Genomic DNA, 21,710 nt, shown 5'->3' with positions numbered 1-21,710 from the left:
AAGTCTGCCAAGGACAAGACCGCCCCGGCCACGGACAAGTCTGCCAAGGACAAGACCGCCCCGGCCACGGACAAGTCTGCCAAGGACAAGACCGCCACGGACAAGTCCGCCAAGGACAAGACCGCCCCGGCCAAGGACAAGCCCGCCAAGGACAAGCCCGCCCCAGCCAAAGACAAGCCCGCCACCCCCACCTCAAGCAAATCCACTCCCGCCTCTACCAAAGTTGCCCCTTCCTCGGGCAAGTCTGCCTCAGCCACATCCAAGTCTGCTGCCGCTCCAACCAAAACCTCAGCAGTACCCACCAAGTCTGCCCCACTTCTTGAAGCTGTCACTAAAGATGTTCCCGTCATGGCTGTACCCCCAGTGGGTTCTAGTGCACCAAAAGCCCAGGAGCCCAAGAAGAAGGCCTCCAAGAAAAAATCTGAGAGTGGTAAGTCTGAGGACAAGCATTTCTGTTTACCATCCTGTTTTAAACATCACTCGTAGCAAACTACCAGTATATTTGACCATAGCTGCTGCTAGCCAATTACTTAAAGGTCCTATGCCATTACATGTTTGTGTTTTATGCCTAATATTGGTCAAAAGGAGTCTGCGAGACAGTTTAAATTTGACATCTATATAGTTTGTTGTTTGCGTGCCATCACCTTTGAAAGGCAAAGGGTTATACAATACAATATATATTTAATTATATCGCGCTTTCATAACAGCTGCAGCTGTAACAAAGCATTTTCAAGAATAGTTAACATAAAATAACAAAATACGTAATATAACAACACATAACATAAGATATGGAAAGTCATGCAGTAGTTACCACTATTCCTGCATACGTCTTGTTGTTTTAAGTATTCTAGATGAAAGAGGAGAGAATCACTTAGTTCTTTTACCAGTGGGTCAGAGACGTCACACTCAAAACGTGCATGACATCCCACATGTCTGCTACAAGCTAAGTTTCAAAGTAAACAAGAAGCTGGTAGTGTCCATTGATGGAAAAAAGAGATTTGTTTACTTCTTAAAGGTAATGCTCTGTCAGTGCAGCTGGTGCTCTTGCTATGGGGAAGTGCTGCCAGCAGTAGTGCTGAGTTGCTTCTGTGGAGAGCAGAGAGCATGACAAGCTTGTTTAAACATGGTTGCCCCGTTTGCCCTTCATGAGTGCAATTCTCAAGTTGTCTTTGCCCGGTGCTACCATTTCACCTTGAACCAAAGTAGCACCGATTTAAGACAATCTGAAGATTCATTTGAACTCCCAAGTACGGCCGTGAACATTATTTCTGCCATTTCATTTCTACCACTTTATTACTTTGTCTGAACAGTGGAAGCCGTGGATTCAGCTGACACTCCGCTATATCTACCCTACAAGACTTTGGTTTCCACGATCGGCAACATGGTGTTCAGTGAGGGAGAAGCTCACAAGCTCATTGACATGTTGTCTGAGAAAGCTGGCATCATTCAGGACACCTGGCACATGGTACGGAATGAGACATTGTGTAGTTGGTGTTTGCGTAGCTTGCACCGAGGAATGCAAGTCTTAGTCTGCTTCCTTTGCATTTGCAGGCCACTCAGAAAGGAGACCCAATGGCCATCCTGAAGAAACAATTGGAGGAGAAACAAAAACAGTTGGGGGCTCAACAAGAAGACTCCTCTGCAGCAAAGAACCGACTGAGAGATCTCACTAAGGTTAGAGCATCTCTTGTCCCTCATCTTTTTCTGTAGCCCTCGTGGTTAAACTAGGAATGCGGGATTGGTTGAGAGAACAGTCAATAATGGAAGCCAACTGAGGCCGGCAGAGCGGCAGAATAAAGGATTGAAATCTCCAAGAAAGCGCCTTTATTTAATGCAACCCAGAGCATGACACTTTTTACTGCAGTAGGAGCCGAAAATGGCCAGCTTTTCCTTGTAATCCGCCGGATGTTGCTGTGCCATGGTCGTCCTTACCCAGATGGATCGATGGCACTGTTTCAAAAACAAAATCACCCAGTACCATGGATTAGTTGATCATGAATTGTCTCGCTACTGCTCGATTCCCATGGTCCTCTGCGTAACTGATAGCTTCCAGTTTAAACTGTGCTTCAGAAGCGTATTTCTTCGTAGGTGTCTCTTTGTATTTTTGGGGATGTTTTTTTACACAGTGTACGTACTATGTACTATATTCACCTACTGGGGCCATGCCTTTCGCGTCCTCTTTCATGCCCACCTTTCCCACTACAACGTCCGCATGCAGTCCTCAGCCTTTCCTCTCTATAACAAGGGTGTTGGCACAACATCAGTCAGTCAAGCGGACCCCTCATCAAAGTCACACAAAAGCATTCGCAGATTTTGGAACTCTGTGCATACACAAGATGCCCCGTCCATTTTGGAGAAAATTTATGACTTGCGAGTGCGCCCTAGGGTCATGAAAATATGGTATTACGTGAGAAATTGCGGAAGTCATTATTTTTCCCTCGAGGTGACACAAGAGGAAAGGTCATGCATACTCCAAAATCTCACCGTAGTTGACCTCAGATAAAATTGCATATAATCTTTATTTAAATTTAGCAACATCCCTGGATGTCTGTCATATGCACTTTAAAATTCCTTTCTTCTTCTTGAATTTTATGTACATTTTGCTTCACTGTTAAAAACCTGGGCTGTTATAGTGTAAAACGCCTATTCATTGAATTCATTGCAATTTGCTTAGAAAGTGTTTGTCCATTATCAGAACCAAATCACAGTCGTCACCACACAACCCCGATGGAGATGATTCGAAAATCGAAGGAATGCTGTCGGACCCTGTGCTCCTTTCGACACCTGACAGTGCTTGCAACTCTTTCTGTGCTCACAGGAGCTGGCTGCCGAGAAGTCCAAAGTGGCCAGTGTCGAGACTAGGCTGAGCTCCCAGCTAAGCAAGCGGGAGCAGGAAATGATTGCTTTACAAGCTCGCATGCAGGCCAGCTACCAGGACCATGTGGCACAAACCCAGAAGCTCAATGCAAAGGTATTGTGATATTCCTCCAATTTAGAGTCAGGATTGGTACATTTTAGCCTGCAGTTCAAATTTAAATATTCTGCTGTGAAGTTTTGATATATGATCCAGTGCCACACAATAGAGTTTCTAACATGACTCATTAAAAATAAAAATGTGACTCTCTCCCTGTTAGATTGTCAGTCTGCAAGACCAGATAGAAAAGGGTCCCAATGCCCAGCTGGCCCGTCTCCAGCAGGAGAACTCTATTCTCCGTGATGCTCTCAACCAAGCTACCAGTCAAGCTGAGAGCAAGTAAGCGTTTTTAAGTCAGGTTCACATTGAATGCATTATCAACAGATCTTCCCTTTTTTAAAAATGTGTTTGGTCTGAAAATGCTTTTCTCTTACTTTGTTCTGTCCCCAGACAAAATGCGGAGCTAGCCAAACTGCGTCAGGAATGTGCAAAGCTAACCAAGGAAGTTGGGGAGAAGACTGAAATTTTGCATGCTGATGAACACGTGAGGAAAGGGTTGGAGGCTAAGGTGTCTGCCACGGAGAAGCAGCTCTCTTTGCTGCAGGTTAGATCATTAGCGGTTTAATTTCTTTTTTCAACATTTGGTAAGATGTATTGGCAGATTACTAGCCTAAACTTTGCCTAATATGGGAAGTTAATTACTCTGACACCACCGACTGGGTTGGTATGCAAGCACACAAATACTAGAATTTGTCCAAGTGTCCTTCTTCATTATCATAGGTGTACCTCAAGGAACACACACACACACACACACAAATAGAATGCAGTGACAGGTTACTTTGCCACAAAAATTTGTATCTTGAGTTCTCCTGTCCTCTCTTATTTGCCACTTCTGGTCTGCTATCAGCTTCGGTTTATAGTATGTGGAGCAAATGAGTCAGCACTTCCTGGCAGTCAGATGTTTAGTTTCTTTAATCATTAACTGAATCTATTCCAGTTTTAGGTCTTTAAACCTGAATTAAATGTACAATGTAATTGATGTACTAGTAAATGACAATGCATCTGTGGATCTCACGTGTTTTCTGAAGCTGAGCAATTATTGGTCGTTACCTTACCCGAGCAACTGTGATGTAATTTTCAGTCGACGGCAAGTGGCAAAATGTCCGCCCTCTGAGATGGACAAAAACGGGTGGATTTTACTGCTTAATTCATTCCACATACATACATACATACATAAATACATACAATATTAATCAGAATGTTGTGTTTAGACTAGCTGGGCCGCATAGAACATATTCCTAAAAGAAAATGTTCGGATTGACTTTTGCCTTAAATGTATGAAATTTTGTTCAATTGAAATTGGAGGGAAATGCAAGAAAGTTAACATTTTGGTTTTAAGGTTTATAAAGGAACATCTTGAAATGTTAACAAGCAAGATCTAGTACACGGGTAACAACAAAAAAAAACATAAATGAAATGCGCCTCATCAATTTCAATGAATGCATTTGCAGCACAGTACTGTGTTCTTTAATTTCATCTTTACATCCCTTGTGTGCTTGGAGTTTGACTTCCAGAAGGATCACATACTTAGTCTTTTCTCCCTCCTGCTGTTTGACCTGTGTAAATTGTTTTTGACAATGTCAGGCCAACCACGTAGAGAGCCAGCAAGGGTTGCAGAGGAAATTGGAGGAGGTCTGTGAGGAGCTGAGAACTACACAAACTGCAAAAAACAACCTGCAGGATTCTTTGAAGAAGGCCCAGCAGGACACCAGCACACTCTCAGGTCAAGAAAGAATCAAATAAGCACAGCACTTTTTTTTTAAACTATGTGTGCATCATAAAACATAATTGCCATTTGAATGGCCTGTACTGACAATTCTGATCGTCCTTGTAGACTTTCAGATGCGAATGGGAAATCTTGAAGCTCAGGTCAAGGAGCGCGCTGCTCAGGTTAATGCTCTCACTGCTCAGCTGGAAGGAACACAGGTTGAGAAACAACAGCTCGTGCAACAGTTGGCATCCATCACCTCTTTGTTGGAGGCCAGTCAGAGTAAAAACGAACAGGCTCCTCAACAGGTGAGGTTTTGTTTTGTCGATTTCAGCTTTCCTGATTATTGACCACCGATTCACTAAGCATTGCATTTTTACTCAGCAGGTAAATGCTGAGGAACTGCAGCAATTAAAACTCAGGTACATGTTTATTTTTCTCAGTGTTTAATTAGACCCTGAACTATTTTGACAAATGCAGAGTTTGGTTGTTTTTGACTTTTAAACACCACCATAATAGCGCTCAACTAAACAGTCAATATGTGACTAAAGATTATATTTTCAGCTTTAAAGGTGCACTTTTTTCACAGTTCAAAATAGTTTACAGGTGACTTAATAAATGGTCTCTGACACTCCTTGTTAAAAGAATATGCAAAAGATGAAGAATGATGGTGATATTTGCCTGTCATACTCTGTTTCAAGTGTCTGATATTACGTAGTATAGTTTTCATTACCATGATCAAGCTGGGGCGATGCAACTTGGCCGGGTACTCGCATCATGACAATCAAGCTGTTTTTGTCCCTATTTTGCACTTTCCGACCAAGGACGTCAAACACCTGACAAGCTTATGTCTTATAAGATGGTATTGTAAAATTATTCTTCAGTATGAGGTGTGTTAAGATGGATTTGTCCTAATACAGTAATGGGGTCCAAAACCAGTCGGGGCAGACAGTGTTAAATAGTGAACGCCTCCAATATTGATGACCAAAAATCTTTCTGTGTTGGTTTAGGGAACCAATTTCTCCTGAGTTAGTTAATTCTGGAAACTGTGACGTGAATGTAGCAGTAGAAGATGCTTGACTGATGAAAAAGAAAGCGCTAGTAAATAAAACATAGTAATATTCTCCCCGATTTCAGAAACTCTTACTCGGGTGGCAGGTGTGCTTGAGCCTGTCCCAGCTATCTTCAGGGGGTAGGCATCAGACCCAATGTCGTTTGATGAAACGTCTTTTAAGATTCGAAAAATCCTTTTGTGTCTACCCATCCTAAGTGAGCCGACTCACTAGTGTACCAACTTGCCACTTGCGTCACTACCAACTTTTCCGTCCCCTCTGTGCGACAGTTAGAAGAAAAGAAAAAAAAGTGAGGAGCAACAAAATTGCTGTGTTGTTATTGTAGACTTCTGGAGACTCTGCCACCCTGCTGGGTCCAGACTGCAAATGAATGGCTCCTGCACAATGCCACTACTGGCTCATTTAAGACAAGTGCAGAATGGCTCGCGTTGACTCGCGTTCACTCGGTTGTGTAATTTCACACTTAATAGGTGTGCAGGCACTCCAGAGACCCAAAGATTTGTATACCGTACAATTAAAAATCAATGTTTAACATTGTCCAAACACCTCTGAATCGAACTGTACATGCCCTATGCAGCCTGCAGGAGAGGGATGACCAGTTGAGCACTCTACAGGAGGAACTGAAGCAATTTCAGATAAAGAAGGAGGCAGCGGTAAGTGCCCCCACATGAGCACGTACTCGGTGAATGGAGGCAATGAGAAATTCCCTCTATGCAAGATATGTCAAACAGAACCCAGGCTGTAGGAGTCAACAGTCTGCCTTGGTTAGTTGAATTGTGATGGAGAGAGAAGAGCAGGATAGCGGCAGTGAGGACCCAAGACAGCAGTGGACACAGCAACAGTATAGACAGCAGTAATATTAATATTCGCATGATGACAGCAGCAGCAGCAACGATACCGGTCCGCTACCAGCAGCACCTTTCCCAGCCTCACCGCCGTCAATAACAAGTAGATAAATGTTGAAGGGGTAGTGGCGCCTCCGCCAGTCACACCTCCAGAAGCAGAGAGTATAACGGCCACAAAATTTTAGATTGTGATCAGACATTGCAATCATTATACGCAAAGAGATGGTACAAGTAAAGGACACTAGAGTGAGTACACTTCACTACCTCCATGCAGAATAACAAATGGCCCATTTGGCTAATGTCACACCCTTTTTATTACAGCAATCAGATGTCTCTGCTGAACAAATAAAGAGCAGGTAAATGGCAGCGTCCAAAAAAATAAATACATCTGCATCCTATTTTTTTGGTCGAAGATTTAAATTCATGGTTGTGTTTAGTCTGACAGAGAAGGAAGCCCTCGTCACGTCCCTGCAAGAGCAGCTGAAGGAGTGGAAACAAAATGAAGTGAGCATGTCTGGAACACTTCTCATTGAGTACACGCTGCATTCCTCTCACTGTGCTGATGCTGTAATCCATTTTCAGGCTGCAATGATCCAGTTAAAAGATTTTCAAAGTGAAGCCAAAGAATCTCTCCAAAAACTCTTCCCTCTTATACCCCTAGAAACACAACAGGTCTGGAAGCTGCCTCTTAAATCCTTTTACCGAATTTGTTTAGAATTCAGATTATAATGTTGCTTCTAAAAGCCTGCTTACGCCTGCTTTTTCTGTGCACCTTCAGCCAAATTGGTTGCAGGGTTTTACGATGAAAGCTCAGGATGTTCTTAGACAGCAGAGCCAACAATCCCAGTCCAGGAGTCAAGAATCACCTGTAAGCCACAATCTTTTCACTGTCTCACATACTGATTACGGTACACATGATTGCATATGTGACAAAATGAATTTGTTTCAGGAGTTGCTTGAAAAGTTGAAGGAGGCTGAGGAGAACCACTCTACCATGCAAGCAGAATGTGAGCAGTACAGGACGGTTTTAGCTGAAACGGTAAAGGAATGATTGTAGTTGATATACAAACAGTTAAAAATGCCTGAAAAATGACACGAGCGCGTTGGCTGAGTTTGTCGTCGTTTCAGGGTATATTTATATTGACAGTTATTTGTCTCATTTTTGCTCTTCCACTGCAGGAAGGAATGCTGAAACATCTGCAGAAGAGTGTGGAGGAGGAGGAGTTAGTGTGGAAGTCGAAAATGATGAGCTCTGAGGAGCAACTGAAAGCAGTAAATAATATTTACCCATCTGAAATACTTTTTTTTTTTTTTTTTTTTTTTTTTTAAACAGCCGCAACACTTGAACCATCTTTGCTTTTTCTCTAACAAATTGTATCACATTTGTTACCAGGCTTTGGAGGAAGTACACAAGCTAGAGTCAGAAAAGCAAAGTATAAAGCAGGTTGGTTAGTCCCACCTATCCCTCTGCCGGCACAAACGTCCATTTTAAGAATAAAAACAATGTGTAAACTTCCTTCTCTGGGAAACTGCTTGTGTGTTGCAGTTGAAAGAGCAGATGATGCTTCTGGAGGCACAGCTGGAGAAGCAGTCAGATAACCATTGCCTCGCCGAGGAGATGGAACAGGTAGCGTTTCAGAAAGCTTCTCGAGTAAAACGTCTCCATACGTTGCATGACACAATGTGTTCTGCGGGTCTGTGTTCAGCTAAGATTGCAGCTGTCTGGCAGTCAGAACCAGCTGGACTTGGCCCACAAGGAGGTCCAGGCGCACAAGGAGGAGCTTGCTCAGGTTTTTTTTTCTTTTTCCCATTCTCGACCCCAACTTTACCGCTTGGAATCATACTTGTTCATTTAGGGTGTGCTCATATTTGAAATAATTTATTTCCCTGGTGCGAATAAAAGCAGAAAATAGACATGCAGAAGGTTTTGCGTGACAAATTTGATCCTCGTTCATTTGGCATTATGCTGTCATTTTTAGCCCTTTTCCCACAATTTTCCCAATGTTATCTTCCTCCAGAGATGGAACTATAACTGAGTTGTTTCCCAAGCTTTATTGAGCCAAGGCAGATATTTTACATGAGAAAAATCTGACCAAAATGTCCGGGTTGTCTTCATAACATACCTTGGCAGAATTTGCAAGATATTGTCACCTTTGAGAAAACATGACTGATCTTGCAGGAAAATGTTTTTATTGAGGGATCGTGGTCAGGTGTAGCCATTTATCATCACGTCATTGTGTGTGCCATTTTTAAATCATAATGATGACTGAAATCACCTAAATGGGCCTGATCCAAAGTTTACATACAGTTGATTGTTTGACCTGACAATGTTCACTCATGTTGCAACACAGGTTTAAATTGCTCTCAGGAGTAAGTTCCCACATGTAACTTGTTTGATTGGAATTGTTTGTCTTTATAGAAGTAGTCAATAAGTGTATGTGAGAAATCCCTGAATTTTGATGTCGGGCACGTCCAGTAATTATCTGATTGCTGGATCCTGTGTGAAAACACGACAGAAATGCTGTTTCGCCGGGTTCTGTACAAAAGGTACAAGCTGAGTTGATGCTGCCATAGTGGGGTTTTTTTTTTGGGGGGGGGGGTCTCTGTGTAAAAGGGGTTTTTAACAGCAAACCAAACATTGCCCAGTAAAAAGCATCTGCATAGACAAAGAGAGCCAGAAATGTCAACGATGAACCCACCCTTCTCGAAAAGGCCTCCCGAATGTGAACGAGCGATTGCCGAAATGTCACTGATGTCCAAGAGACGGGGTGTCACAGTAGAATGTTATGTACAGTGAACTGAGTGCGTTGTGTGTGTGACAAGCAACAACTTCCCATTTCAGGTCAGAGAGCAGCTGAGCCAAGTCGCGTTGAGCGGCCGGCGAGAACAGAACGGCCCCACAGAGGCTCAACCTAGCCAGGTCAGGGTGCAGCCGTCACAGGGCACCCTTGGGTCACTGCTTGTCAGAGCGTACAGGACAGTAACTCCCCCAAACAATGCTTTTGATTCAGGCTAATCGTTAAAAAATAAATAACACTACCATTTGACCGTTTGAAATCACTTAGGAATGTCCGTATTTTTGAAAGAAAAGCAGGTAACATTAAATGAATAGGATATAATCTACTGTAGACATTCATTTGTGGTGTTTTAACAGTGCTTTTCTTTTAAAAAATTTGAACATTTCTAATTGACTTGCAAACATTTGAACAATAGTCTGTATACACTACTGTTAAAAAGATTGGGTTTAGAGTTTCTGTCCAGTACTGCTCTGACACTCCCAAGTCTTTATGCTAACACTTGGCAGTTAGTGTTAATGTGCGCTCACCACTAACCACTCGCCTCTTTTATGGCATGCAAGCTTCCGATCCACTTGTTTGTTAAGATGACCGTGAGGAGAGCATTGTTTGACTAAAGCCCTTCGCCGAAAGACCACTTACAGGTTGAGCAGTTTTTGTGTACGGGTGTGTGGCGCTAGTTTCGCACAAGAATGTTTGCTGACACACACACACACACACACACACACACACACACACACACACACACACACACACTTATATTAAAGGTCTCCGTGTGTCACCAGGTTTTGTCAGAGTTGAATCAGACAACTGAGAAGCTGCAAGGGGAGACAGCTGCAAGACAGAATCTGTCAGAAGAGTTTCAGCAGGTAGAAGCCAGTGTTGGTTTATCCCACATTTTTCTTCTTTTATACAGATGTCCTTGCTTGTCTCATTGTGGATTGGTACAATTAAAAAAAAAAAAAAAATAGATTATGATTCAGTTTGTAGCTTCTCCCAATATGACAAATTATGGAAGATGTTTTGAAGAAGTTGTGCTAAGAAAGAAACACATTCTCGCTATCGCTAGCCTTGTGTTTCCAAAATCATGGCTTTTCAGAAAAGCCAAACAACTTGTCGCTTAATTTTCCAAACATTGCATTATTCAGACTGGCATTACACCTTTTGGCTCTTGGTATCGTATCCTGTTGTCCACTGACATCAGCAGAACACGATCAACACCACCCCAAAATCATGTTCAAGCACTAATTTCCTGTGCTTTAATTGATTTAAATGGTATGACTGATCACCAGTACAAGTTGTCCATAATCGTCTGCACTCAGGCTGACCAACCCTACGAGACAAAACTCTTTTGTTAAATCATCACATCTTGTCAAACTCTTTTTCAAAGGCCTTCATCACAATAAAAAAATTGAAGCATTACAACAAAAGATTTTTGACAAAACAGGCTTTTATCAAATGCCTAACTTATTTAAAAGCAGCTTTATGACACTCAGAGCTGGCTCAGTGTCCAAAGGAATTAATAGAGTGGTTCTTAAGTTATTTTCAATATTTTGTTCAGAATTTTTTGTTCATATTTTGCATCAAAATAACTCACAAGTAAAGTACAAGCAAATTGTATCACTTTGTGAAAGAAATTATTTGGGAAATTATCCATAGTTGGACATGCGAAATGGAGGGAACAAAAGTATTTGGGAATGAGCTCCTTTTCTTTTATTTTTTTATTTATTTATTTATTTTTAAGCCAGGAGAATTACTTTTGGGGCAGCCCATTTTGCTAATTTATGTGTGTTTGTAGGCCCAAGCAACCATCACAGAACTTCAGGCTCAACTGGATCTTCTGAAGGATTCAGCAGAGTCGCAACAAGGTGACTCAGAAGCTGTTGCTCAGCTCAAGGTGGGGGTCATAATCCAGTTTCCAACAATGTGATGGGGATACTTCATTTGACTTTCTCTGCAGCATCTGACATGTTTTACAAGAGTTGGCTGTAGGATCCTTTTTTTTGTTTGTTTATTTTTGAGTTTTGACCAAATTGAGTAACCAGAGGAATGATACTGTGAAACATAATAACTGGGGAAAAAATATATATTATTTGTGAGCAGGGAGAACGCCCTGTGTATTTGCCAGTGCTATGAATTTTGCCCCGCATCATGTTACACCTCTTGAAAGACTCATCTTTTTCATTCTGGCCTGTCAGTTCAACTTGAGTGAAACATACTGCGATTCGCTTTGCCCACATTTTACCTCATTAAATGTCAAGAATACATGAAAGTGTTCCTTAGAAACGTCCCCCCCCCCCCCACCACCACCACCACCATTGGGAGGGTCCAGAAGGAAAGGTCTGACGCTGCTCTCCCTGAAGAGTGATCATGGGCCAAACTAGCCAGCAGAAGGCAGCAGTGCACCATTTTTAAGATTTAAAATGACCTCCGTTTCCCAACTGTTTCCCGTGAGGAAAGGAGGATTTGACTGAAGTGCGCAATAGACCTCAACGACAACTTTCAGTTGAACATTCTGAAATATACACTAGAACGGGAACCACATACAGAACGTAAATCATTCCGAGTCTGTGTTATATGTATGAAATTATATGATATGCTGACCACTTGTGCATGTCATCTTGGTGTGGCAAAAAAGCTGAAAAAAAATTAAAACACGATGCAGCGATCCCCGACTCGAGATTCAAGCTCGAAAGTTGTGTGTGATTTTAGAAGCACTTGTGCTTTGGATAGAATTCAAAATTGTACAACCTTGGGAGCATTTGACTTTTGAGTTTCTGCTATAGCAGTGATTTGCCTCTACTGTTGTGATAGGAACGTCTGGAGAAGGAGAAGAAGTTGTCCAAAGACCTGGGACAGGCGGCCACCAAGCTCCAGCAACTTCTCAAAGCCTCACAGGAGCAGCTGAGTAAAGAGCGAGAGACGGTTGTAACACTACAGGGACACCTAGACGGCAAGGTAAGCTCACACGGGGGACGCGCACACTTGCATACGGCACATGCAATGATGCTTCGCTTAGTGTGACTCAATTTTGCCCCTTTCTCTTGTCAAGGGTGAATACGTGGAATTAAAGGAAGGAACATCCGTCTGAGAGGAAGATCAGTGTATGGATATCAAACCAAATATGCCTTATGAATACCATAGTTATGCATTCCAAAACAATTTCTTTATTGTACTGTAGTTTTTTTTTTTTTTTTTTTTTTTAATAATGCCAGTAATCAAATTATTTGATATTAGCATTATATTACTATAGGAGGCAATCATGCTGCAATCTTGACTGAAAACCCACATTGCATCAACAGTTCTGACTATATCAGGAGATGTGTACTCCTGCCTTTTAGTCCAAATATTTGCCCATGGTTCAGTGTTAAAAGGGAAACCGAGTGTACGTTAAACGTACATCTACCTGTGCAATTACTTTGTATGTTTGGGTTTTTTTTTTCTTTATGTGCTTTACTGATGGTAATACTTCAGTTACAAGTGCTTTGGGCCTGCTTCTCTCCAGAGCGGGCCACCAACTTAATTAAGTTGAATTTGTATGGATGAATAAACTACAGTGTAACTATGTAACTGATAGTCTGTGTGATTGTTCTGACTGCTGAAGCAACATGAATATTCTAACAATTTTCCCCCCAACTAGGGTAGTAATATTTGCACAAAATATTTGAAAACGTATGAATTTAAAGACAAAATTCAAATATGCAATGTTAAACTGAGTCTTAAACATGACATGAACCTCTCAAAATATCTTTATTGAATAAACAGAATCATATTTGTGGTACATTGCGTACTTTGTAGAGTAACTAATAATGTTCTCTCAAATTAAGTCACACACCATATCCAAAGGATAATGCATTCAAAAACAAACCAAATATTCATTAAAAGGCGTAGTCTGCAGTTTAAAAAAAAATCCTTGCCATATTTGTTTCAACCTTTCAGTTATATTTGTTAAAACTGTCAGTTTCGGCCGGACAGTAGTGTTTTAGTAAAAAGTGATCTGTAGAAAAAAATGATAATAATAATAATCACTATCTGACCCCATCTTATACCTATTTGATCTGAAACAACTACACCAACGTGAGACAGAGGTCGTGACCTACAGGACGAAGTGTCAATCATTTGATGTCCACTTGCGCCACGTTTATTGCTACTCTCCGGCACACCCCCGCAGCCTCATTCTGGTCTATTAGCTGGGGCTTTAAGAGCTTTGCTGAAACTATGGTGAAATATCCACCTCTGAGAAATTAGAAAAGGAAAAAAAAGGCCAATCCGTTATTTTCTAACAAGTACGGATGAGACGAGCCAAAACAAGGGTCCTCAAGGAACCTCAGGCAGGATTCAGAAGAAGCGCCAAATTAGCAACGTTGCTGTTGGACAGGTAATCTTTAACCCGTTTTTGATTTGTAATTAATTTTACATTCCTAACAATACACTTTCAAAAGGACAACATTAAATGTTCTAATTCTAATAATGAATATGAATAAGTATTGCTACCAATGTAGCAGCCGTGGTTAACGTTGGCTTATTTACAGTGCTAATGTTCGCTTAGTATGAACGCGGCCATTTTGTCGATCAGAACTGCATTTTCATCAGTGCATGCCATGATGAACGGGCATGTGTGAGAATTGCGCTTGTGACACAGACATCGAAAAATAACCTGGATGCATAAGGCTATGAAGTAAGGCTACATTCAAGTTTTGCTAGTGGTTTTAAAACTGCAAACTCCCACTTTAAGAGCTGCTGCTGGTGGTGGTGGTTCTTTTCATTCTTTTTTTTTTTTTTTTTTTTTTTTTTTTTTAATATACAGTCTGAGCAGCTCCTCTATAACATGGATAATTCCAGCCACTGGGAAGAAAAACAAGCAAAGAACACAAGCACAAAAAATGTTATTGTCAAATATATCTTCATATTTTGATCCCACCATCCCCGAGAGCCTCATACCTGAAAGTAATTCAATTCTATCACACCCGAACCGTTGTCTATGGATTTGAATGCGTCTGTTGGGAAAGGAAAGTTGCATTGAATTGTTTTTAAAAATGTGCTTGGATATTGATGCAAATTTACTGCATATTTATACTGTAACATTTTAGACAAAAATGTTGAGAGGCCAGACTCACTGAAAAGCGACTCTAAGCGGATCAGGCAGCACACAAAGTTGTCAAAGTCTATGGTGTAGCTTGGTTCCCTGTAGCGAGCAACAATGATCTGGTGCAAGGCGTTGTTGAGTGAGAAACCTGCAAAAGTGCAACATCGGATTTAAAATAAAAGTTAAAAAAAAACTCCACCTGCCACAAACCACACATGCTTAAACGGAGTCTATGTGAAGTCTTGTACATTAGATTGACTGGTAATTTATATTGTTGTCAAAACATGATCCTACATTATTTAAAATGGACTCACCAGCGACTTCCACTGCTGACCGCATTTCAGCAGAGCTCATGCATCCGCTATTGTCGACATCTTTTTCCCGGTAAATGTCCTAATGGTAGAACCAAACAGCTTGTTAACTGCAAGCAACCACCATTCTAACTACCGGTAAATATGTCAGATCTCTAACCACCACATTATATAACAAAATTGAATGAGATCCAATACAAGATCAAATATTTCATTTTAACTGCCCCTGCAAGATATTTTAACTGTTTTATAGTGTGGAAATAGTTGTTAGTGTAGAACAGGACTGCATTACACAGAATTTCTATCTCATGAACACTTCTAATTACAATGCAGTGTCATTATACATCTCAGTCCAAACTGAGCATTAACTCTTTCTGGAAAGGCAAAATATTTATTAGAGGTGTATATAATGCTGTGTTCTGTAAATGGACATAACACACTAACAAAAAAATAATAAGGGGAGGTTACCAAAAACTTTTCGATCTTGGTCCACAGAATCTTAAACTCCACCAGTCCTAGTTTGCCGCTTCCATCTTTCTTTGAAGAGATTGTTAAAGTTAATCTACACAGAGTAATTTCTTCAATGCAAACTAATGATGACAAGACAAACTGAAAATCATGTGCTGCTGGGAGCTCTGGTACCATCCCACCTAAGCGATGGAAACAAGCCAGATCGGGAATTAGTTAGCATCCAACTTGTTGGAAACACGGCTAAATCCAAAGGATACATCAAGCAGATTGATCATGTTGCGGCACGTAGTCAGGCTGAACCCGTCAGTTTTGATGTCTCCGCCTGTAAATGGAACAGCAATCAAGTTCTTGGTGTCAGGCGGTGGTAACTCTGTTTATAGAATCCGTTTGGAAACAAATGATTCTTTTCTCTTACGCTTTCCCACCACTTTGTTGAGGATTCTCTGCAGCTCAAAGGCAGAAATCTCCACATCCTAAGAGTCGGATTGGAATGTTTACACTTCGATGCGTATGCTTTGATTTATCCACGAGAAAGAGGGAAAAAAAAAACTATTCTAAAAAGTACTTCGAGTTGAAACATTAAAATACTGATGACTCACATGTCCGGCCAGCTGTCCAAACAGTCTCTTGAATCTGTCATCAATATCGCTTTCATCGATGTCAATCTAAGGATGACCGTTAGTAAATATTGACAGTAGAAATGTCATGATTTCGATCTTTGGCATTCTGAGCCAAACTATGGCAGTGAAATGATTTTACCTGTTCAACATGGCAGTCAACTGGATCGTCAATCTCCCTAAAGAAAGGCAAAGGTCACCGCGTGACTTTTTCTGTGATCATTCATTTAGGGACTAAAAATTGCGCCTTAATTATACATACTGAAAGTTCGCCGGTTTCTCAGAGAACATCCTTATGTAAAAGTCTCCGTTCTTGTTGGGCTCAAAGGTGGAGGGAACGATGAGGTATTCCCCGGGGGGTAGATGGTGACGGCTGCACACCTCTCGGAGATTGATGAAGGTCTCAGAGCGCGCAGCTGAGCGGTTAGCCAAGAAGAAATTTTTTTTCAGGTGCACTTGCTTGGCGCCCCAGTACTGGAAAGTGACGTGTAGAAAATTCACCATTGCGGTGTAAAAATGTAACACTGATGGAACATTTTCAACGACCGTAGCAACAAGTGTTTCAGAAAAACACATTTGTGAAGTGGCTGCTTTTTTGTGCTCGTACCTCCTTAGGCAACTGGAAAAAAGACAAAAACAAATCCACTATAAGAGAAGAGGGTCAATGATTTGTAGTGTCAAATTGATTTGAACCTCTCGTGTTGTTCACCTCATACATGAGGAAGCCAATAGTTTCCATGTCCTCCCCCATTTTTCTCCTGCGACGCTTGTCCTTCTGCATCAAACCCACAATGAATGTGCAGCCGTCTTTTCCGTCATAGGGGTCATCATCCACCTCATCCAGTTTTATGACAAACTGAGGATTTGTCCAGAAGGTATCTAAGCAAGCATAGAACAACAGCATTTTAGTATCATCAACCCCTCCCCCTTCACCCCCCCAAAAACCTCATGGAACATTGTAAAACAAAACAAAAACTACATCGTATAACTCATGTCATGTACTTGGATAGTTTCTGCAGCCACCGGCAGAAACTCCGATTCTCCACGTTTCTTCAAACTCTGTCTCCGCCCACTTCCTATACTCCGATGTTAGGGCATCAGGTGTGAGGTTACAGATCTCCAGCCGGGAATATTCTCTCAGAAAGTCAGAAAATGACATCCTGTCGTCAGAGCAGGAAGAAGATGAGCACAAAAAAGTGACAACTAATTCCAGTGAAAGAAACAGTATTTGAGTTCACCCACACAAGCTATTGAGATCCAATAACAGCATGCCTGTAATCAGCTATAAGGTCTTGGAATTTCAATGACTGTAATGTGTGATCGATTACCAGAACTCCCCATCTTCTCTGCGGTTGGTCAACCTCTGGCGGTCATCATCGCTTACAGATCTCCACACAGAGGACCTAGAAAAATGACATGTAAATTCTCAATTTTGGGGGGGAAATTTTGATGCTTTTCATTGGACAGCAAAATTTTGCTCAATCTCTGCATCCATTCAATTTCAAAGTATAGGTTTGACATTAATGTCAAAGAAAATCAACACAACAGGCAACTCCCATGCAGGAATCAGTCAACTATAAAACAAAATATCTGGAATGAAAAATCGCAAACTATTCAAACCCTGGTTCCTAACTGATATAGTTGCCAAATGGTTTATGAAAAAAGAATCATTTTATTTGATTTAATGTTCAATTGTGATATTGTGTAGAGGTTTTAGGCAGTCTGTTTCCTACTCACTTGTCACTCCAGTCTCCATTCCACTCCACCTCACCCCATGGATTTCTAATTCTGATCAGCTTTTCCATGCCTCCTCTGTACTTCACCTGACACATAAAAGGTGCACGTTACTCCATTTAATACGGAAATTGAACATCTTGTCAAGTGTGTTTGCCATTTAACCACCTGGAGTTCTATCTGATATCTTAAGCGTAACCAATCCTTGTGGGCGGACTCTTTACCTGCTCAGCTCCTGTCACAGAGTAGGCGTGACCCTTCACCAGCTTGCGATATGTGACGGCTTCAGAGTCAGCTGCACTGGTGATCTGGATTGAACAGAAGCTTCAGCAACAATAGGGATAGATAGCGACCAATGTAAATAGGAACGCAGCAGGAAACTCAAACTGACATCAATGGAGCATCCCAGAAGGGAGCCTCTGTCCAGGGCCTTCCTGATGATATTAAAGAGGTGAGGATCAGGCTTGGAGAGTTCATGTCTCTCAGCAATGCCTCCAGTGAAGTCCTCGAACCCTTCAGTGGTGCTCCCTCCAGAGAGGGCCTCATAGCATCCATTCAACCTGTAGCAAGAAAAGTAAGAACCATCATGGCGTAAAGCAATCCAAAAAGTAACACGGACACAAATGAGCAATCCGAAGTGTCAGTCATACTTGGCGTAGGCTTTCTCCAGCAGGGCACTCCAAAACTCAGATCCATCTTCTGAGTGGACAAACAGCAGTTTTCCATCTCTGGTGGGCAAGCGGTCATCAACCACCACATCTACCCAGTCGCCAAACTGCCAGAACTGAAAATGCAAGAGGAAGCGGTTAAAGCTGCTTGCCAGTAAGTAAGACGTATATTCGAGCCTGGTTCTTTTAATTCCTTTGGGAGCGGGGTTGGGGGGTTCTGGTCTAGTCCCGATCATACTGAAAAGTTATTTTATCTTTAATGCTCGCAATATTATGTGAACAGTAACTGCCAGAAGACTGTAAATTTTCAGTTGAACTAATTAATGGATTCCAGAAAGACTGAGACACAACCATGGAGCCCATGGTGTTTAGTTTACTCATAAAATCATCTGGATCCAGATACATTTTTTAGGTAGACTATACATCTACTTAAACATGTATCTGGATCCAGATGATTTTATTTGGTGCAGGCACTTGATGAAATAAAATTGAGTAAATTCAACAAAAAAAAATTTATGTGTGACAGATACGGAAGAAGTTCCCCGTAGCCCCTGTGACAATGTATGACCCAAAAGTCTTAGCTGGATCCAACTGGTAAGTGTGCAAGGGTACACGAACGATAGGAAGATGCAGAGCCAGGAAAAAGGTCACAGCGACACAACAGCCGAGCTCAAGTCACCTATCGACTTATGTGCCTAAGGGGCCTAGACAAACAATACCCTGGGGTTATTCCACTTCTTACTCCAGTGTTGTTGTTTATTCTGGCCTCATCCAGTTTTATCTCCTTTGTCAGATATGTGAAATTAAGGCATTCTTTGGGCTACTCCAGTTTCATGGGTTTATTCTGGGCTAGCCCAACTTATACCACACCAGTTGGGCATATTCTGGACTTGTCCTTTGAGGTGGAAAAACAAGCTCACCTGACTGTTCTTTTATCCAGCTCTGTGGTACACATTATTTAACCCTTTCATGCATCATGGTCAACTGTAACCTGATAACATGATCAGCTGTCCACTGTAGTAACCGATGTCCCCGAAAGGGTTAATTGCAGGGTGTGTGTGTGTGTGTGTGTGTGTGTGTGTGTGTGTGTGTGTGTGTGTGTGTGTGTGTTTGCGTGTGTGTGTGTGTGTTTGTTTGTGTGTGTATACCTCAAAATGAAAGATTCCAGCATAGTCCTCTTCAAAACTTTGGTCATGCGGTACAACGCGGGACAAAATCTGCTTGTTGAGTGTCAAGGAGGCAATAGCTGCCAGGAGCCAGCAGTCACCTGACCGCAAAGTTGACTGTTTTAATAACAAGAAGACTCCGCTGTCTCTGATGTTTCATATTCAAATACGTAGTACATATGTTTAAGGTAAGCCACAGTGACTGCCCGGGCTTGTCCTTCAACTGCTATTTAAAGTACTCAACATTCAGCCCCACCCACATTTGCTTTGTTCCAGACAGGGGATAGATGGAGAGTTGCTTGACAAGAAGCCGGATCAACGTATTTTGTCCCAAGAGTGCACAGGCGTTTACGATCAAGGTGTTGCTTAATTAAAACAAATAAAAATAAATCTGAAGATTAATTCAAGCAGGTTTATGTTTTAATTATAGAGACCAGAATAGGAAAACCCATGGTTTACAAGCATGCAAAGTATTTGGAAGGAATGTTGGATGAGTGTGTGTGCATGTCTTACCAAGTGCTCCCTGACATATGTCAGTCCTGGTAGCATCTTGCTTAATAAATTTGGGATTGGATACAATATCCTAAGAAAAAAAGAATGTTTTCATTGTTAAGCATGTAACAGAACAAAGTCATCAGAATCACCCTTATTAGCCAAGTATGTAAAATTTACTTTCCCATTTACAACCTGTCCAACAGAAAAGGAAGCCTGGTGGTTCATATATATGCACCTAAATGGAGACTTAGGTCACGAATTTGTTTGGGTAGTTGCCGGGATACACCATGAACTGGTTACCAGCCCAGGAAACAACCATTCACACTCACACCTAGGGAAAACTGTGAGAGTGTTTAATTAACCTATCATGCATGTTTTTGTTTTTTTTTACATGTGAAAGGAAACCGGAGTAACCGGAGGAATCCCACGGGGAGAACATACAAACTTCATGCAGGAAGGCCCGGATTCGAACCCTGGACTGCTGTACTATGAGGCGTATGTTCATTTTCATTTTACTTTTTTTTTTTTTTTTTTAATCTGTGAATAAATGTATCTGTCATGGGAAATTAGCCAAGTTCCAACAAACTAATTTCATTAATCGCGCCGAGACGTGAACCACTTCACAAAACAGCGAGGCTTCACACGTCATCAACACCGTCATTTCCCTATAATGAATCATGCATCGATACACGCTTCAGAAATTCTATCCTCGATTGCTCGACATGCTTGGAAGCCTCAGCACATCTTGACCCATCACTCAAAAAATCCACAACGAGCAAAACAGGACACACAAGAAACAAAACAAGACATTAAATTAAACTTATTATAAACAAAACCAAACAAAAGTGGAGATCATGACAGAAAATGTACTTGAACCCCCACCCACCAAAAAAAAATATTAATCATGCTCAAAGACTAAATAGTAAGACTAAATCTTCATATAATTGCTACAGTGTCACCCTTAAAAACACAAACTGTGAAGCCCAGGAATGCAGCAAACCTGCAAGCAAATGTCTGCGTGAACACCGCTGTACCCACCTTTGGTCTCAACCATTTGATGCCTCGAACTTTGTAGGAACTGGGTCCAAGTTCATTGAAGCCCAAAGATGCCGGAAGTGGCTCAAAGCTTTCATCCTCAAATAGACGTCTTCTCTGCAGGCAGCTTTGCTTCAGAGACTTGTAGTTCTGGTTTAAGTATGGCACTGCATTAGAGTTCTTTCCAATGCCTTGTGATTTGTCTCGGTTGTGCTGAAGTTTAACTGCAACGCCAGACATTTTCGATATCCTCTCAGGTGCCCTTACTGTCTGGTTAAGTGACTGGATGTCTGAGGTGTGTTTATACACAATAGAGGAAACTCAGTTGAGGCCACGCCCTTGTTTGTTATGCCTCTGGGCTCCGTGCCACATGTTTAACTCATCGTAGCATTTGTAAGAATGTCAAGCACCAGGAAGGAGTGGAAATATTTTCAGGAACCTTCAGTCTGCAGGACAATGAAGTGGTGGTTATTGCCGGCCCTTCACTTTTAAATTCATAACACACTGGCACAGCTTTGTGGTCGGTTACCTTGGTGGGGGGCCAAAATGACATTTAATCTGTTTAGTTTCGACTTACTTCCACATCAACTGTCACATAAACATGGTCAGTAAGTAGAGTTTGTATTTTGTTGACTGCTTTACCAAACATTGAACAAACAGCTCAATATATGTATTCCCCACACAGGTCTTCAAAATCTTTATTTAAATCTTTAGTTTGGTATTGGTAGTCCC

The 21,710-nt window shown here is 41.5% G+C and overlaps 2 protein-coding genes across 10 annotated transcripts in view; one reads left to right on the top strand and one right to left on the bottom strand.

The window, feature by feature from the left end:
* Window positions 1-12,969, top strand: part of rrbp1a (ribosome binding protein 1a) — a 17,336-nt gene extending 4,367 nt beyond the window's left edge. For 6 of the 9 annotated variants that reach the window (XM_019870435.1, XM_019870439.1, XM_019870437.1 and 3 more), the window contains 24 exons: window positions 1-430; window positions 1,311-1,465; window positions 1,552-1,674; window positions 2,819-2,971; window positions 3,135-3,253; window positions 3,365-3,518; window positions 4,559-4,697; window positions 4,809-4,990; window positions 5,067-5,104; window positions 6,333-6,408; window positions 6,922-6,956; window positions 7,038-7,104; window positions 7,183-7,272; window positions 7,379-7,468; window positions 7,550-7,639; window positions 7,780-7,872; window positions 7,994-8,044; window positions 8,147-8,227; window positions 8,307-8,390; window positions 9,443-9,520; window positions 10,181-10,264; window positions 11,194-11,292; window positions 12,210-12,353; window positions 12,448-12,969. In XM_019870435.1, coding sequence (XP_019725994.1) covers window positions 1-430; window positions 1,311-1,465; window positions 1,552-1,674; window positions 2,819-2,971; window positions 3,135-3,253; window positions 3,365-3,518; window positions 4,559-4,697; window positions 4,809-4,990; window positions 5,067-5,104; window positions 6,333-6,408; window positions 6,922-6,956; window positions 7,038-7,104; window positions 7,183-7,272; window positions 7,379-7,468; window positions 7,550-7,639; window positions 7,780-7,872; window positions 7,994-8,044; window positions 8,147-8,227; window positions 8,307-8,390; window positions 9,443-9,520; window positions 10,181-10,264; window positions 11,194-11,292; window positions 12,210-12,353; window positions 12,448-12,486 — 2,694 coding nt within the window. In that variant the 3' untranslated portion in view covers window positions 12,487-12,969. The remainder of the gene's footprint in view (window positions 431-1,310; window positions 1,466-1,551; window positions 1,675-2,818; window positions 2,972-3,134; window positions 3,254-3,364; window positions 3,519-4,558; window positions 4,698-4,808; window positions 4,991-5,066; window positions 5,105-6,332; window positions 6,409-6,921; window positions 6,957-7,037; window positions 7,105-7,182; window positions 7,273-7,378; window positions 7,469-7,549; window positions 7,640-7,779; window positions 7,873-7,993; window positions 8,045-8,146; window positions 8,228-8,306; window positions 8,391-9,442; window positions 9,521-10,180; window positions 10,265-11,193; window positions 11,293-12,209; window positions 12,354-12,447) is intronic. The other 3 variants (XM_019870440.1, XM_019870433.1, XM_019870432.1) reach the window with 2 other exon arrangements.
* A 159-nt stretch (window positions 12,970-13,128) lies between these two features.
* On the bottom strand, window positions 13,129-21,282 carry LOC109516162 (calpain-2 catalytic subunit-like). Its single transcript, XM_019870444.1, has 21 exons — window positions 20,982-21,282; window positions 19,962-20,031; window positions 19,431-19,549; window positions 18,265-18,398; window positions 18,006-18,174; window positions 17,839-17,922; window positions 17,618-17,703; window positions 17,209-17,283; window positions 16,883-17,040; window positions 16,590-16,759; window positions 16,488-16,499; window positions 16,143-16,354; window positions 16,023-16,059; window positions 15,863-15,928; window positions 15,679-15,736; window positions 15,521-15,585; window positions 15,261-15,329; window positions 14,796-14,874; window positions 14,513-14,629; window positions 14,337-14,392; window positions 13,129-14,240 (listed from the first exon to the last, which is right to left on the bottom strand). Exons 1-21 carry the CDS (start codon window positions 21,216-21,218, stop codon window positions 14,217-14,219), a joined length of 2,097 nt encoding a protein of 698 aa, XP_019726003.1. The 5' UTR covers window positions 21,219-21,282; the 3' UTR covers window positions 13,129-14,216.
* Window positions 21,283-21,710: the final 428 nt, after the last annotated feature.

Source organism: Hippocampus comes, unplaced genomic scaffold (assembly GCF_001891065.2).
Source record: "Hippocampus comes isolate QL1 unplaced genomic scaffold, H_comes_QL1_v1.1 scaffold76, whole genome shotgun sequence".
Lineage (NCBI taxonomy): Eukaryota > Metazoa > Chordata > Actinopteri > Syngnathiformes > Syngnathidae > Hippocampus > Hippocampus comes.
The sequence above is the reverse complement of the archived record's forward strand: the minus strand, read 5'-3'. Positions and strand labels throughout refer to the sequence as shown.

Excerpts from the sequence above, each read along its gene's own strand:
- LOC109516162 (XM_019870444.1), bottom strand. The coding sequence starts at position 21,218 with ATGTCTGGCGTTGCAGTTAAACTTCAGCACAACCGAGACAAATCACAA. Across the intron at positions 16,060-16,142 it reads GAGAAACCGGCGAACTTTCA|GGAGATTGACGATCCAGTTG; the intron begins GTATGTATAATT and ends GCCTTTCTTTAG. Across the intron at positions 14,241-14,336 it reads TAGAATTGAATTACTTTCAG|TGGCTGGAATTATCCATGTT; the intron begins GTATGAGGCTCT and ends TTTTCTTCCCAG.